A 14,873-nucleotide genomic window follows, 5' to 3' on the forward strand; every position below is an offset into this window, starting at 1 on the left:
ATTACAATATAAATACCTAATGGTGGATTAATGTTAACCACAATTAACGGGCGTATAGTTTGCACGAACAAAATAAGTAAGTATAGTCATTTTTAGTGATGAGCTAAAAATGTATTTTTTTTTTCCATCAAAACTATCTAGCATCTGGTGTTATTTTCGTTCACTTAGATTCAATATAATGGATGTTCTTAAAATGATGTATTACAGAAAAAAGTAAAATAAACATTGCTTTTAGGCTATGCAAACGGTTTTTATCTTCAAAAAAAATCTAAAACCAACTCTTATGAAAAACTCTTGTTTCAGGATTTATTTTTTGTAAAACCGTTTTTTGCGTAAAAATATTAATATTTGAAGCGAACGTTTTAATGTATTAGCTGACAGCAGATTTATAGGTCAAGATACATAAAAATGTTTACAAGTGAAACCAGCAAAAATAATTACATAAACCATATGTAGGTACTTCCCAACAACGTATTGTGTATACTTACTAGTTACTTATTACTTACTATTGTTATAGGTACCTACTAACCAACGGGTTTACTTATAGGACTTAGATATACCTATGGGCTATGGTACCTATTTCAATATTTAAAAATTCTAGCAAAGTTCATATCAGATTCCCTTTAAATAAAATTATAATAATTATCTCTGAAATAAATATAGCTTAGAATTATAGGTAGGTACATACTCATTTTTCAGTTTTAATTTATTAAAATGTATGATTTAAGGTACTGAATCTAACTAATCTAAGTGTTAAAAAATGTTTACTCATTTTACATTTCAAGAAGTTAGATACCTATACAAAACAGAATCGCAGTAGCCTCATTAAAAATATCAAAGAAAATCATACGTTATTGGAATTTTTTTTATTAGGTACTGTTTGAAATTCAAATTTTAGATAGGTTAAATTCGTTAAAAGCGGAAAAATTGTTATTAGTTTGTAGCTAAAAATCAATATTATTTTGGATTTTAATACCAAAAATACCTAAAAAAATATGTAATAAATAATTCCTCATATGAGTTTAATGCTTTTAAAAATTTTAAAATTTAATAGACAACACTGAAATTTTAATTATAATATTAAATAATTAATTTATATTATAATCAGTAAATTTAGTGTATTATAAATTGTAATATTGTACTATAATGATATTGAATATAATATTATAATATAATGTGATTGGAAATGTTTAAAAATGATGAATTATATTTTTTTTAGAGACATTTACAATCAGTAGGAATACACAAAATAATACAATAAGTAAAAGTCACACTATCTTAAATCGTGGTCACGGGCTAAGTAGTAAGTATATCTTAGTCCGTGGCATAATAAGTAAATAAATTCACAATCAGGGGACTATAGAAAACGTAAAATCACAGAACAATAATAAAACAATGGTAAAATCAACTAAAATGTAAGGAAAAGGAGTATCAATCGACAGGAGTACACGACGACACTACTTCAAATAATAATGATAAATTTAAGTCATATCAGTACGTTAATTTTGATAAAAATACGTCTCACTTCAAATGTACGTTATTTAATTTTTTAGACCGTAGCAACACTGATCATTGCCCATAGTGTTATATTGTGTTAACAGTTAACGGTTTGACGTATTTAGTATTTACCATTTAATATTTACTGTTTACTATTTAACGGTCATATCGAATCGAATACTCTAACTTGTTGTGTTCGTTTTACTTTTTTCGTTTACAAACAATACAAACGCGCAATTAATACTAATGAACAGTTAATAATTACCTACTTGTTATTCAACATTCGCATACGTGATATTTTCCGAAAATGGACAATTTCGAATCCACTTTTCTCCGTTGGGTAAGTCAGTCGAATATAATTGTTTTTTACATATTAATCTAATTAAATAAAAAGAAATTGTAGGTATTTAATTGTAAACTACTTAACGTAATGTTGATAACATTAATGATTTATAACATATAATGCAGTTATCTTTACAATACAAAAAATAATTTTCAGATATGTTTATTTGATGAATTTAAGGACAATGAATATTCAAATATAAAAAATCTTGTATCCAGTACATCGTTTAAACAATTTGTTGATAATGTGTAAGTATTGTGTTTAATTTATTATATGTATAACTAAACGTCTTAAACCATAGATTGCCCGATAACATATAAATTTCATATTTTTTTTTTTTACCTAACTACAATATTAATTTATATTTGATTTAGTATAGGTCCTTAGGTCAAGTTGTATAAATATTTAATGAATTAATAATGCGATAATGAGCTATTAAAAAGGATTTAATGACGCATAGTTGATTTATGAAAACAAACAAATTCATTTTTCTATGCAACTTGACAATATTGTGTTATCAATTAAAATATAATATATTGTTATTATTTAAAAATATTAAATATATTTTGATTTTTTTAATTTTGTAGATTTTGTTTAAAATGTTCTTCAGCATTGAGCACAGAGGATACACAAGTTTACAACACTATAAAAGGTATTTTTTTTAATTTTAAAGTGATTTTTTTTTATCAAATATTAATTTTAAAAAAAATTAAACAGTGAACTATAGTGAGTTTGAAGTCCAAAAACATGAAGACTTATACAATGAAGAAAATTCAATTTACACTTGTGTCGTGGTTTTGCTACATGCATTATTAAAATGCACAAACGACAAATTCAGAAATCAATTAAGTGAAAGAATGAATAATGAAGAGCAAGAATTACTAGCAAATTTCTTAAAAGCTGCACAATCCTTATTATTCACAAAACAAAATATTTCTGAAGCACTTATGTTAATAAGTGATTCTAAACATACTTCTATTAACACCTCAGGTAAACATAATGATTTATATTTTTATTTTAAATTTAATTGTATTTATTAAAATGAATAATTGTTTTTGCAAATATATATGTACAGAAATATATTCAAACAACAATACACCAATCAAATCAAAATCAATGCGCCGAAGTTATTTACAAGAATTTTGTGAGGTAATACTAACATTCATAAAATTAATAATTGGTTACTTTTCAAAATATTTTTATAATAATACTATTAATACTTATTTATTTTATATTTGTGTTCAGCCATCCAAGTTATGTGTTGTTACTTGTTAATATTAACATTAGAGTAAATTGTCTTATTATCAGACTTTAAGATAAAGATATTATATCTATATTTTCTCCTAGGCTTTTTTTAATATTTAAATTTTTAAGCTAGTTATAAGAATTTTTAAATTGTAATTTATTGCATATTTATAATTTTTTTTTTTTAATTAAAATTTCAATAATAGTCTAGAGGTACCATATATTGTATTATTACCTTTAAGTTTTATAATTAATCAATTCACTGTATTAATGTTATTTAAACCAAAAGCCAGACATCACTTTAAAACAGAGTTTTTCAACCTGGGGGTCACATAGGTAAAAAATAATAAAATGCCAATTTACAAAATGAATCTTTTTGTATTTAAAACTGTTAATTGAATAAAAAACAAAGTTAGGTATACATGTAGCAATTAGGTACTACACATGGTATTTATAAATTAACATTCAAAATAGTATATATTTTTTGATTAATTGGTTAATGATGTGATATTTTTATTGTTCAAATTTGTACTTAATATAGATAGAAGGGTTAGGTTAGGTAGGACGATATTTTATATCTATTTTAAGGGTCCCGGCACTAAAAAGGTTGAGAAACACTGCTTTAGAAATCTGATTTAATAAATAATATCAGATATTTGATCTACAAATATTATTTACAATTATAGTATCCAGCTTATTTTAATTTTTAAATATTCATTACCCAGTTTTTCAAATCATACTGGATACTGATTGGTGAATTATAGCACTTAATATTATTGATACTTTCTTTAGTTCATTTTATTTGAATTAAATATTTACAATTAATTAATTTTATTATTTATATATATAATAATATTGGTATATATACCAACCTAGTTTAATAACTTTTATTTTAGTCGCCAAAATCTCAATGTTTAATAAATCAAGAGAAAGAAAAATATATTACCAAACTTACTGAAGATTATAAAAATGAATGTGAAGAAAACTACAAGTTGGCAGAAAATGTTAAATATCTAAAAGATCTTAATATTAAGCTAAGTAAGTATTCAAAAAATACTTTTTAAAGTTTATTTTGTTACCTAAAAATATACATTCACTATTGTAAAATAATTTATACAAAGTTAATTAGAATTTTAAAATTATTGTTTTTACTTACAATTTTCAATTTAGATAATAAATTAGAAGACAAAGATAAAATATTACAACTATTGAAAGATGAAATCAAAGAATATTCCAAACCTAATCAGTCTCCAGAAAATAAAATAGATAATACATTAATTATAAAAAAATTAAATAGAGATAAACTAGATTTGGAGATGAATTGCAATGAATTAAAGCAACAAATAACAGAACTAGATAAAAAACATACAGAGCTTAATGGAAAGGTATGTAAATGATGATTAATTATAAACTACTTATCAAGAGTGTCCTGGTTGTGGCTTTGAAGTAAGGACATGGGAGGCCTAAATCTTAAAATGTTCTCTTAAATAAAAAACTCACATTAATTTTTGATCGACAATTTTTTTCTAAGCTTATAGCTTTATACTATGTAATAAGCACATTATTGGAATTGTGGCTATATTTTTTTTTACTAGGATTTATTGAGATTAACATAATAAGTTGTATAAAAATAAGTGTCATTGCATATGCTTGTCCAGTTTATTATAATCTGGAAATAGTCACTAAATGTGCACTGATAAAAGATGCTGCTCTTAATATTTATCAGTAAATATCTCAGTATTTAGATTCTTATAACTTGAATGTAAAAAAATAACCACATAAATAGGTTAATCTGAAATATGTATGTAACAATATTTACTAAACATATAATAATAATTTCTATCAAAGAAGGTTTTGAAATCAATCAACTGTTAAGCCACTCCTGGTATATTGAATAGTAGGTATGTAATATTGGTACAATTCCGTTATACTATTTAAATTATGACTACTGTGGTCTCAATATAAGAATAGTCATAATACAGAACTATATTTTGAAAATAAAATATTAAAAAGCCAGCTTTTTAACAACACTTGGTTTGAAGTTTCAACATTGTTGTCTTCCATTTCTAACTGTTAGATGATTTATTTTTGTCTAGAACAAATAGGTACTATAGAAATTTAGGAAATTTTTACATTCTCAACATTAAGATATAAATTGTAGAATGAGAAAATATTGTTAAGTTAGATTAAATATGTATTATCAAGTACAAAAATATTTCAAATAGAATACTTCTATAGCAATGAATTTTTGGAGAACTATGTTATTAAAAAAAAATTATTGGTGGAAAATCTAATATTTATTACAATTTTAGTTTTAGTCTAATAGTTTAAATTATAATTAATAAATGATCAGAAACTCCTATATTATATAACTATCCAAGAGTTTTAGTTCAAAATATGATACAAACCCTAAATTAAAATTGAAGATCACAAATTAATTTGGAAATTTTTGTTTTAAATTCTTTGGCAATTTACTGATTTTTTAAGATCCTTTACTAAATATACAATCAGACTTATTATTAATAACTTAATAAATAATGTTGAATTATAATACCTAATACTGCATGAGTATCATTAAGTAGTTCTAAATTTTGTAATTTATTATTTTTATTTTTCAGTTTGAAAAGAAAACTTCAGATTATAATGATCTTATTTTAATGTTTGATAATATTGAAAGTGAAAATATCACATTAAAAAGAAACTTGAAATTATATGAAGAAACTATACAAGCAAAAGACACAGAAATAACTGTAAGTTGAAAAAAAAATTGATGCCAAACGTTTAATGTTCTGTAATAAAAAATAATGTTTATGTAGATTAATATTTACAGTTTTTCCAAATGACAAATTATTTTTGATTATTAAAAATTAAAGTACTGTACTTTTGTTTCTAGTTTATCTATTGAGATATTCTATTTTTAAAACTCCACATTATATTAAAGTTATGAACATAACTGATACCATTGTTATACCATCTCTTTCTCTTGTTTAAATATTAAGTTATTTATTGTTTAAATTCTTCTGTGCTAGTAATAACGATAATTTTGTTTTATTGGCTTTAAAGTGTATGCTTAATAAAAATAAGAATGTCATATTTTTATGTTCAATGACAAATAATTTTTTTTTAATATTTCCTTTTTTTATGTTTGACCCAAAAAATATAATTTTACAATCTACAAATTACTTCTTTACTTGGTAGTTTTCTCAAAATATAATTTTTAAGTACTGTATATTAAATGAATCATTACGTATTATGTTTAATAAAATGTATAACTTTTTTCATTTTAGTCTTTAAAAGATGAATTATGCAATAAATCAATTACAAATAATCCATCAAATATAAGTGGTCAAGAAGCCAATGCTGTACCTTCAAATACATTATTTAATGAATTGAGTTGTTTGAAATTAGAAGAAATAACCCATGATAAAGAAAAATACAGACATAAGTACAAATCAATAAAAAGAGAATTATCAAATGTAAGTATATCAATAAATAATTTTTCATATTAAAATACAAATCATAGTTAATAATATATTTAATATTATTGTTCCTACCTAATTAATACAGTTGTTTATGTCTTGTAATTAATGTTTTTACTATTTTTAAAACTATATAATAATAAAACTAAACACATCTAACATATTTCGTTCACACTTTTACAAAATAACTTTTATTCATGTAGTACTAATGATCAATTTAGAGTAGCATTTCTTAAACTGTGTTTCGCGGAACCCTAGGGTTCCGCAAAACAAAAGTGCTTTTTTCCAAAATGTTCAAAAATCTTACTAAAGATTAGCGACTAACAGGCAAAATGTTTTACGCGTTACAACTATTGAAACAAAGTACAGAGTCTAACTAGTGGTAATAACTTATTGTTGAAAGTTTAATATAAGTAGCTAAAAATCTAAAAAAAAAAACGTAGGGGCTCCACGATTAAAGTGAACATAAAAAAGGGTTCCATGAAAAAGTTTAAGAAACGTTGATTTAGAGGATATTACACCAGCTAGTGATATTTCCATCTAACAAAAGTACAGTGATGGTATTTATATGTATTTAACATCAGACTTAAATGTAAAAATATTATCTTGATCATTTCGTAGAATTTTATAATTAATTTTAGAGTGAGTTAAAACACACAATTTAAATAGAAAATATACTAGTTCTGCACGTCTTTGTCTTTCTACTGGACATTAACATGCAGAAATAATATTGTCTAGTTGCATTATTCATTGGAGAGGAGTGGACATCGAATAAAAACCTTTCACCGCCTAGTAAATTAACTTTTGAAATAGAATATTATATAACTAAAAACTAATGAATGTTAATTTATTATGTTGCATATTTTGAAAATTAATTATCTGACCACTATTCTGGTATCATATAAAATTGTATTTATTCTTTCTTTTAATGTTTTTCCAGAGTGAAATCCAGGTTAAAGAATTGAATGAAAAAATAATTGTATTAGAAAAAAAGTTGAATGATTATGAAACTCATAAGGATGAACTAATTGATCAATTCTCAAACAAAATAAAAGAACTTCAAGAATGCCAAAAGAAAAAAAATAATTTAGAATCAAAAATTAAGCATCTTAAAGATAATATCAAAGATAATGAAAATCATATTGAATCTCTGTGCTCTAAATTAAATAAAAGAGACAAACAAATAGAGATGTTGTCTGTTGAAATAGATTCTGTGAAAAAATCAAAAACTATGATTGAACTAATTTTAAGCAAAACTAACACAGAAATTGAAGCTATACATGAAGAACATGATGAAAAAGTAAAAAATTTACAGTCAATAATAGAAGAATATAAAAATTCAGAAAAATTATCTCATCAAAGTTATATTGATTTAGAAAATAATATGAAAAATGTTCAAGATAATTTAGCAAACAAAGAACACCTTATAATTTATTATGAAGAAAAAATGGCTGAAAATTACCAAACTATTGGTGCGCAAGAAGAACAATTGAACACAATGTATCAAGAAAAACTATTATTAGAAACCCATTTGAAAAATATAAGAATTGAAATTGAAACTCAACAGAAACATTTTAGTGACAAAAACCATGAGATGGAAAACTGTTTAGAATATTATCTTGAGGAGTTGAAAGATGTTAAAAATGAAAAAACAAAAATTGAAGAAATTTTACAATGCAAAAAAAATGAAATAGAACAACAACTAGAATTAATCAATTATCAAAAAGATATAATTAAAACATTACAATCAGAAAAATGTAGTCAACAGCTTATCATAAATGATCTCAATGAAGTTGTACAACAAAAATCTTCTGAAAATAAAGATTTAAGTGCGAAAGTACTGGAATCTACATTAGATTTAAATAAGTTAAATGAACAACTTAAAGTAGCTCTAGCTGATAATAATACAATAGAAACAAATTTGAAAAAAAATGAATTGCAAATGAAAACTTTAAAAGAAGAATTTCAATGTCAGATTAATGATATGAAAAATGTATTAGAAAATCAAAGTAATCAGTGTATAATAAAGGTTGAACAATTACAAGAAACTATAGAAAAAAAGCAGAATGATTTTAATGATCAACTTATAATATGTAACAAACTAACTGAAACTATTTCTCAGTTACAAGTGGAAAAATTCGAATTAGAGGAAAAATTAAAATCTAGTGGTCAAGATTTAAACAAAAAGCAAATACAATTTGAACAAGCTACTGAAGAAAATAATAAATTGAAACAAACTGTTGATTATACTGAAAAACAATGTCTGGATTTGCAACATAAATTGAACGGATTGAAAAATATTATATTAAAAAAAGAAGAAGACATTAAACTATTAGAAGTTGATGTTTCCGAATATTCAGTTTCCAAAGAAAGCTTACAAAATCAAGTTATTGAAACACAGCAAGTTTTGAACAACAAAATTATTGAGTTAGAAAATCAAATTCAACAAAACAATGAGCAAAGAGAAACAATTGTAAAATTAAATGATGAAAAAGAGTGTCTTGGTAATAAAATAAAAAACCTTGAAGATTCTCTATCTCATAATGAATACAAATTTAATTTATGCGAAGGAAAATTATATGATTGTAGTAACACAATTGATAATTTGGAAAAGAAAATAAATGAAATGAAAAATGAAAAGTCATGTTTAGAAGTTGAATTAAATGAAACAATTACTAAATTATCAAATGTGAACCAAGATCTTATTCTGCAACTAGAAACTAATGAAAAAATTATATTAGAAACTCAAGAAAAATTAATTCTTGAACAAAATGAGTTGAAGAAACAAATAGAGAAGTCAAATGAACAAATAAAAACAATATCTATTTTAAATGCTGAAAGAGATAGTTTAAAAGAAGAAACTAACACACTTCAAGAATCCTTAAATAAAAATGATGATTCTTTAAAGTCATTACAAGAAAAAGTTTTAATTTGTGAAAAACAGTATGAAGATTTACAAGAATTAAAGACAAATTTAATATCTGAACTCAGTGAAAACCAATTGAAATTACTTAATTTACAAGATGAGTCCAAGCAACAACTTAAAGATATGAATATCAAATATAATGAAGTACACGAAAAATGTAATAACAAACAGATTGAATTAGATGAATATATTACTAAATATAACTGTCTCGTCGAAACAAATACTAATTTAACCACAAAAATAGATAATTTGATAAATAAAACTGATGCACTTGAGAGTAAATTATTAAATAAAGATAGTGTTATTACAGCTAACCAAGAAAAATTACTGGAGTATGAAGAAATGAATAAAAAAATAATAACTGAAAAGACTTTAATGGAAGTGGATTTAACACAGCGTCTTGAAAAAATGGGAGAAATAGGAACAAAATTAGCCGACTTGCAAGAAGAACTAAATTTTGTACATATGCGTTTAGAAACTCAGGAAAAAGAAAATGATCAACATTTAAAGACCATCTTCACATTAACTTCAGATAAAGATAACTTAATAAATGAAACAAAAACACTTAAAGACTGTTTATTAGAAAAAGAAAAATCTTTAACATTAAATGAAACAAAATTGATTGGGTTCGAAACACAATTAAATGAACTACAAAGTCAAAAAAATAATTTAGAATCAGAACTCAGTGATACTAAAGTACAATTAGACAACATCCAACACGATCTTACACAAAAACTTGAAGTAGCTGATAAAAAACTACAAGAAGTTGAGGAACAACGTATTAATTTGCAAGAAGAATTGAAGGAACAGAACAAATGTTCAATTGAACAAATAGAAAAAATCAATTCATTAATATGCGAAAAAAATAATTTAGTAAATGAGACAAATAAACTCCAAGAACATTTAGCTCAAAATAAAATTGATTTAGAGTTAAATCAAAATAAATTGCAAGATTATGTTAAGCAAAATAAAGAAATAGAAAGTCAAAATACATTGTTGTTGACAGAATTGCATCAACTGAAATGTCAAATGGATAAATTACGTCAAGAATCCACTGAAGAAATTGATAAAATCAATAAAAAGAATTTGGAAGCTCAAGAAGAAATTAGCAATAAGGAATCTGAAATTAATAAACAAATTAAACTTAAGAATGACTCAATAATAGATATCTACCAGAAAATAAATGACCTAAAAAATTTGAAAGTAGAACTGGAATCAATACTGAACAAAGAAAGAAAAAATTTTGAAACATATTTTGAAACTTGTTTGAATTATTCATCTAACCATATTCAAAATAAACCTATAGTAGGTCATCATGATTCATTAATCGAAGTGATAACATCTGCGGATACATTTATTGAACAAAATGGTATTCAGCTAGCTCAAGTTGAAAACTGTGATGAATACTCTATTATTGAAAAAGTGAAAAAAATATTTGAAGTATTAAAAATGTTTATAATCAGTTTAAAATCACAAGGAAATGAACAAACAATTGATCATATTAGTAATGAATCTAATGAAGCTTATACTGAATTACTTGCTATATCAAAAACGTATGTATTTCATTTAATTAAATTTACTATAAAATAATAATAAATATTTAATTTCAGTCAACAAGCAACCATTAAACATTTAGAAAATGAAATTTCAACATTAAAATCTGAATGCAATCACAAAATGTCAAAAGTACAACAAAAAACTCAAGAGTATGTAACCTCAGAATATGAAAAGAAGTTTGAACGAAAACGAGAACAAATGGTAAAATTCAATTAAAATTTTCAATTATTTTGATAGTTATCACATACATTTTTTTTTTTTTTAGAAACAATTTTGTAAAGATTTAGAAGCAAAAATTCATCAAGATTATGAAACTAAATTGTTAAAATACAAAGATAAGGTATGTTCTTTAAATTCTTTATTAATTTTCATTAATATAAATTAATTATTTTAAAATAGATAACCAAAGATGAAATTCATATTAAAGAACTCGGCCAGCAGTTATGGGAAGTTAGTGAAAAATATTTGAAGTTACAACAAAAGGATAGAAGAGAATCAACTGTGTCCTTACCATTTGAAATGTCAATGATATCTGAAACAGTAAGTATTTGATAAATGTATAAAACCTGTATAAGGTGTTGAATAGTTATTTTATGTACATTATTAATTTATTTTACAGACAACTACTCTTCCAAAATATAATTCTTTTACATTGCCTAAGGCTAGCTCAGTCGGTCAAATCAGGTAAAAATACATAAAAAAAAAAATAATATATTTGTTTGATACAATATTAAATATTTTCAATTGTTATGTTATTTTAGATCACTAGTTGAAGAAACAACTCGTTCTTATCATGATAATACTAAACGAAATGTGCCTGCAGGAATCGGTAAAAAATTCAGCTTATCATCTGGTGCGTTACTAACAATCTAACATTATTAATATTTTTGCCTAGTATGTAATTTAATAAAATACTATTTAATATAATAATGATTAATTAATACTAATTATTATTTATTTCTAAATATGGTACACATATCACAGTAACAATTAATTATATCATTTGAAACTTTAATCATTATGAGTTATAGCCATATTTCTAAAATATACTGAAAAACTAATAACAAAACAAATTTAGTTACATAACTTTAAATTTTAATTGAATTTTTGATTTATATAATATATTTAATTTATAGTAAAAACTGAAATGATTAATACTTAATATGCTTTGTTACTTCATTAATAAACCTGTTAAACAAAATTTATTTAACATAATATAAATTATCTATTCTTAAATGTAAATAAATTGTAACTAAAAATAATGCTTTGATTAATAGTATGGGTATTCTTGTATAACTATTGCTTAATATGTCTTATTCATAAAATAAATATTATATTTTATCTTGATTTATCTTTATAATATATATTGACCATTTCATACAACATGCAAGAAATTCAGATTATAGTGTCTGAAAAAAAAATAAATAATAACAGTTAATTTTTTGTTAAATTAAATTATTATTCAATGTATTAATTTGCCTGTATTATTTAAAGAATCTTCCCTTTGTTAATGTATAAAAGTTCAATCATTTTTTAATTAAGTTATCTGATTTAGTGTATTTCAAAATAAAAATCAATATTTTACTCACACTTTTCAAATACAATCTGATGATAATACCGATATTAATTCTAAGTCAAATTTAATAAGATTATTACATAAAACAGAAGTTCCTAAACTGTGGGTCTTATTGTATTTTTAAATAATACATTTTTTCAAAATGTAACTATAAAAATGAGGTCAATGATATTATAAAATGCTAAATTTTTAAAATGGGTTACATCATAAAAATGTTGGGACCTTCTAATATATACTACTCCAATTTTAATTTTCAATTATAAATAAAAATAAATAATTAACTCAAAGTTTATTATGCATACATTATAATGTGTCTATTTATATTTTATTTAAAAAACTCAAGATTTATGTGTGGTATATATTTTATTATTATAGGTAGATAATACTTGAAATATATAAAATAAAAATTACCGAAATAAAAAATATATTTAAAATAACTTCTTTTGTCTGCCTTTAAATTAAAATTATATTTCTATTTAAACAAGATATCGTAGTATCATACTATCATATAAAAATATTTATCTTTCTATAGTGATTCTAGTATAAAGATACAATATGGCAGCCTGTATTGTACCCTATAGCCTATATTATGTACAATTCTTTTAATAATTGTTTTCAAGTAAAAACTGTTGTATGTAATTATGTTAAAGTAGGAGGTTTATAGAATTAAGAAAAACATTTTAAATTAACTAGCTTTTCAACTCCAAATCCTGCCCTTTGTCATACATTTAAAAAAAAATTATATTCCTTTCATTTATGTAAAGGTAAAATATTTCCAAAAGAAGAAGACGAGGAAGGTGAAATGTTCAACCACTCATGCCTTTCAGATCTAAAACAAGGTAAAGTAAGACTAAGTGATAATAAAAAACAATATAATGAAAGACTGTCAGAACTACAAGCTCGCAACTCGCTTTGCCCGCCACATTTAAGAAGTTGTTATGCTGTAGAAACCAATTTCTTGCCAAACACATCATTAGTTACAGAAGAGGACATTAAGGTGATTTTTTTGTCACATCTGATCATAATTGTATAATCAATTTAATTTAAATCATTTATTACAGACAATAGCTAATTATAGTGATTATGAGACTGAAAACCTTATCCCAAATGATCGTAACAAGAAAAAAGATAGAAATCAGGTATTTATTATACAATACATATTTATTTAATTGTTTTACTGAATATTACATTTACTTTATTTTATTTTTAGACATCCTATAAAAAACCAGGACCACCAACACCAAGCAAAAATGGAGGTCGTGTTTCTTTATCGGTATTTATTTATTTTTTTATTTTTTTATTACTATAAGGTGTTTTATAAATTCTTAATTTATTAAAAAAATACTTTAATTTAAGCACGAAATTAGATATATATTAATAATGTATAATAATGTTATTATTTATTACTATTATAATGTTTATTATTTGTTATAAATCAAAAATCTATTTATTCATTTAGGCCTAAAAATCGGTTTGTGAAATTAAGATTTAATATTTAATAAAATGGTAATTTATATTATAAATAATATAATACATTTGAAAGATGAAATTTTAAGTAAAAAATGCATTCAATGTAAAAATAAAAAAGAACACGTGTATGTATTATCCATCAAATTTATATTTTATACCTACTCAATCGATTGTCTATAAATTTAAAATGTTCATAAGATATAATATATTAAAATTGTTTATAGGTATAACTTAATGCTGGTTACCAATAAATAGTTAAATTTATCAATTTTAACATGATTTCAGGGCAATCAAAAAATCACATTAAAAGAATCCAAAGAAACAAATACAAACAAAAGGCGAGCCAGTAGTACACCAAACAAATTGTTTAGCTTATTTATGAGCAAAAAGAATTGATTTTGTGTATATTTTCAATTCTTATGTTAATTGTTCAATATTTATTAAAATATCTAATTATTGCACAATTATTTTTATGTTTAATTAGTTTATTACACTTTTTTACTGTATTTTCATTGTGAATATTATTATTATTAAAATGTATTTGTATATTTAAATCTCATATTTATATTACTTTAATTATTTTGTTGATCATTATTGGTCAATCATCTTTGACCATTTTATGTGTATACAAAAACCTAATTCCTGTACTATTCAGCTAACTATTTCCCATGTAATAAAGTTCAAAATGTTCTTCTTCTTCTGATACAACTTTGATCCTTATAAATTATGCCACTAATATTCACAAAAGTTATTAAATTTATTGGTTGTTTCTTACACACA

General features: G+C 23.2%; 1 protein-coding gene across 2 annotated transcripts; it reads left to right on the top strand.

The window, feature by feature from the left end:
* The first annotated feature begins 1,633 nt into the window (after positions 1-1,633).
* On the top strand, positions 1,634-14,654 carry LOC114122240 (putative leucine-rich repeat-containing protein DDB_G0290503). Of its 2 annotated transcripts, none has more exons than XM_027984842.2 (19): positions 1,634-1,837; positions 1,997-2,088; positions 2,428-2,492; positions 2,558-2,830; positions 2,916-2,989; positions 3,982-4,123; positions 4,256-4,470; positions 5,704-5,835; positions 6,373-6,561; positions 7,505-11,043; positions 11,101-11,248; positions 11,313-11,387; positions 11,447-11,587; positions 11,667-11,731; positions 11,809-11,900; positions 13,388-13,620; positions 13,685-13,762; positions 13,834-13,896; positions 14,379-14,654. In XM_027984842.2, exons 1-19 carry the CDS (start codon positions 1,805-1,807, stop codon positions 14,487-14,489), a joined length of 5,760 nt encoding a protein of 1,919 aa, XP_027840643.2. In that variant the 5' UTR covers positions 1,634-1,804; the 3' UTR covers positions 14,490-14,654. The 2 variants fall into 2 exon arrangements, with proteins under 2 accessions (XP_027840643.2, XP_027840644.2); XM_027984843.2 differs by having other exon boundaries at positions 11,809-11,876.
* The last annotated feature ends 219 nt before the right edge of the window (positions 14,655-14,873 follow it).

The sequence above is a fragment of the Aphis gossypii genome, chromosome 3 (assembly GCF_020184175.1).
Source record: "Aphis gossypii isolate Hap1 chromosome 3, ASM2018417v2, whole genome shotgun sequence".
Classification (NCBI taxonomy): domain Eukaryota; kingdom Metazoa; phylum Arthropoda; class Insecta; order Hemiptera; family Aphididae; genus Aphis; species Aphis gossypii.